This window comes from Equus quagga, chromosome 17 (assembly GCF_021613505.1).
Source record: "Equus quagga isolate Etosha38 chromosome 17, UCLA_HA_Equagga_1.0, whole genome shotgun sequence".
In the NCBI taxonomy this organism is placed as follows: Eukaryota; Metazoa; Chordata; class Mammalia; order Perissodactyla; family Equidae; genus Equus; species Equus quagga.
The window spans coordinates 13681333-13685496 of NC_060283.1; the positions used below are offsets into that span (position 1 = coordinate 13681333).

General features: G+C 34.1%; 1 protein-coding gene across 1 annotated transcript; it reads right to left on the bottom strand.

Annotated features, from left to right (window-relative positions):
- Nucleotides 1–2947: 2947 nt before the first annotated feature.
- On the bottom strand, nt 2948–3895 carry LOC124229325 (olfactory receptor 5B2-like). Its single transcript, XM_046644485.1, is given in 1 exon segment — nt 2948–3895. A coding segment is annotated over 1 exon segment (945 nt). The 5' UTR covers nt 3893–3895.
- Nucleotides 3896–4164: the final 269 nt, after the last annotated feature.

Sequence of the window (4164 nt, forward strand, 5' to 3'; positions counted from 1 at the left end):
AAATTATGCCATTAGTGACAACATGGATGGACCTTGAGGGATTATGCAGAGTGAAATAAGTCAGAAAGAGAAAGACAAATACAATATGATTTCACTCATATGTAGAAAATAAACAACAAACACATAGATAAGGAGAACAGATTAGTGGTTACCAGAGGAGAAGGGGATAGGGAGACAGCAAAAGGGGTAAAGGGGAACATGTGTATGGTGACAGATAAAAACTGGACTGTTGGTGGTGAACACGATGCAGTCTATACTGCATAAACTGAAATATAGTGATGTACACCTGAAATTTACATAATGTTTTAAGCTAATATGACCTTAATAAAATATTTTTAAAAAATCTTTAAAAGACTATATCATTTTCAAACTACAAATAATCAAAGATAAAAAAGAATATTGAAAGAAGCCAGTGTTAAAAAACACTTTAGCCCTAGAAGAACAAAGATAAGAATTACTTCCAACTACTCCATAGAAACCTTGCAAGTAAGAAGAGAACGGAGTGAAATATTTTTTTAAAATGAGAAAAAAACCCAACTAATATACAATTACATAACCTGTGAAATTATCCTTCAAAAGTGAAAAAAAATAAGGACTTTCTCAGACAAACAAATATTGAGGAAATTTGCAGCCAGTAGGTACACCTACCTTGCAAGAAATGTCAAGAGAAGTTTTTTAGAGAGAAAGAAAATAATATAGGTCAGAAATTTGGATCTGCGTTAAGAAAGAAAGAAAGTTAAAGATGCAATAAGTGAAAGTAAAGTTAAAACTTTTATTTTTCTTATTCTTAAATAAATGGAGAGATATTTCATGTTCATGGATAGGAATACTCAATATCATCAAGATGTCAATTCTTGCTAATTTAATTTACAGATTAAGTCAATCTAATCCACAGAGTCAATGCATCAAAATCAAAATCCCGGCAAGTTATTTTGTGGATATTGACAAACTGCTTCTACAGTTTGTGTGGAGAGGCAAATGACCCAGAATAACCAACACAATATTGAAGGAGAAGAACAACGTTGGAAGACTGACATTACCTGATTTTAAGACTTGCTATACAGCTATGTAATCAAGATAATGTGGTACTCGCAAAAGAATACACAAATAGATCAATAGAACAGAATAGAGAGCCCAGAAATAGACCTACATAAATATGGTCAACTAGTCTTTGACAAACAAGCAAAAGAAATAAAATAGAACAAAGATACTCTTTCTAACAAATGGTGCTGGAACAACCGGACATCCACATACAAACAAAGAAACAAACAAAACGTATCTAGACACAAACCTCACATCCTTCATAAAAATTAACTCAAAATGGTTCATAGACCTAAGTGTAAAATGTAAAACTATAAAACTCCTAGACAATAACATGGGAAAAAACTTAGATGGCTTTGTAGATACAACACTAAAGCCACAATTCATGAAAGATATAATAAGCTGGACTTCATTAATATTAAAACCTTCTGCTCTGTGAAAAACAGTGTCAAGAGAATAGGAAAACAAGCCACCAACTAGGAGAAAATACTTGCGAATGACACATCTGATAAAAAATTGTTATCCCAAATATACAAAGAACACTTAAAATGTATCAATAAGAAAACAAACAAATCGATCATAAAATGAGCCAAAGACTTTGACAGATAATAGATACCATTATGCACTTATTAAAACTGCCAAAAATCCAGAATGCTGACAACACCACAGGCTGGTGAGGATGTGGAGCAACAGGAACTTTCATTCACTGCTGGTCAGAATGAAAAACTTTGGAAGGCAGTTTGGAGGTTTCTTGAAAAACTGACCATACTCTTACAATACAATCCAGCTATCATCCTCCTTGGTATTTACCCAAGTGAATTGAAAACTTATGTCAACACAAAAACCTTCACATGAATATTTACAGCACCTTTATTCATAATTACCTATACTAGAAGAAATAAAGATGCCCTTCATCAGGTTAATAGATAAAAAACACTGGTACAATTATTCGACACTAAAAAGAAATGAGCTATCAAGCAATGAAAAGAAATGGAGGAATTTTACATGCATTTTACTACATGGAAGTAGCCAATCTGAAAAGGCTACATAATGTATGATTCCAACTATATGACATTGTAGTAAAGGTAAGATCAGTAGTTGCCAAGGGTTAGAGGATGAGAGAGACTTGACTAGGTGGATCACAGAGGATTTTTAAGGCAGTGAAAGTACTCTGTATGATATATAATGATGGATTCAATTCATTATACATTTGTCTAAATTCATAGTATGTATAACACCAAGCAAGAACCGTAAGGTAAGCTATGGAATTTGGGTGACTATTTTTGAAAATTGTAATGTAAACATGTTGATTCTACAAGATGACTCAGTCAAGACAGAAATATTAACTCATTTAAGATCTGATATTTGTGTATCTCTTAAAATGTGCTGAAAGTGTACATACTTTCGTTTAAAAGTGTGTGACTATATTCTCCTATTCAGAATTGTAGAATAGTCAACCAAAAACTGTTATGATTAGACATAACTTTATATTTAATATCTCAATTAACTACTTAAATTATTTTTATTAAAAACTAGCCACACTCCATTTACCACTGAAAAATTTCCCAATCCAATGTGTATGTGTCCACATGGGGATTGTTTGTGCTCCTTTGTAACATGCATGTTTGCACTGGCATGTGGTAAACATAAATAGGGCAAGTGAATAAATCAAATACCATTAGTAAAGTTTGACAAACAGGTTCAAAAATTTCTTATGCTTCACAGTAGCCATTCTCTTACAAGTGTTATATTTCTAAATGCATTTTCTTTTTATTAAACAACAGACTTTTGAAGAGATAAGAATGTCACCTCAGGAATTTGAATGTAGTGTGGGGCTTGAAAGGTAACTCATTGAATAGGGAAAGTCTGAGAGGAATTAAACAAGGTTACTGTGCATGCTACAATGTTAACATCCCAAATCTTTAGAAAAATTTCCCTTCTCAACCACCTTCTTGAATGCATACTTGACTTCTTTGTTCCTTAGGCTGTAGACCACAGGGTTCAGCATAGGGATGACCATAGAATAGAAGACAGATGCCATTTTGTCTGTGTCCATGGAATGGCTGGAGCTGGGCTGTAAATACATGAAGATGACTGTCCCATAGAAGATGGAGACTGTAGTGAGATGGGAAGCACAGGTGGACAAAGCCTTTTGGTGCCCTTGAGCTTAGTGCATATTTAAGATGGTTAAAAATATGAATAGGTAGGAAATCGATATAACAAGAAGAGCAAAAAAGACATTAAAGCTCGACAGAAAAACAAGAACCACCTCATTAATGTGTTTATCAGAGCAAGAGAGAGCCATGACTGCTGGAACATCACAGAAAAAGTGATGGACCGTATTTGACTTACAGAAAAAAAGACTAAATATGTCCCCAACATGGATAGAGGCATTCAGGAAACCACAGATGTAGGAGCCTATGACCAGATGAGCACACACACTTGTCGTCATGGTCCGGGTGTAATGTAGGGGTTTACACACTGCTGCATAGCGATCATAGGCCATTGATGCCAAGAGGTAATTTTCCACAGTGGCAAAGCCTACAAACAAAAACATTTGAGCTGCACATGCATTATATGAAATGATTTTGTCACCTATAAGTAATCCAGCCATGACTTTGGGAGTGACAGCTGAGGAGTAACTAAAGTCGACCAAAGACAGATTACTAAGGAAAAAGTACATGGGAGTGTGGAGATGAGAGTTCGATAAAATCAAGATGATCATCCCCAAGTTTCCAGTCACATTGATGAGATAAATGAAAGTGAAAATGATAAAGAGGGGGACCTGCAGTTCTGAGGTGTCAGTTACTCCTAGTAGGATGAATGGTGTCACTTCTGTCCTATTCTCCATGGATGCTATTTGAGAATCATGAGACGTCCTGTAGCAATGATAAATAAAGGGGAAAAGTGACAAACAAAAAAGAAATTGTATTGAAATTGAAATTTATAAATACCATGTGCACTATTTCATTAATAATTGTACTTCAAAATTACCCTGAAAAAATGTTAAGAGCTTTATATATAAATGTGTATACACATGTGTCTTTGTGTGTACAACAGGTAGTATTATTATTTTTATTTTAATATTAAAGGCATTAGGGATTTTAGAAGTTATGTGATATT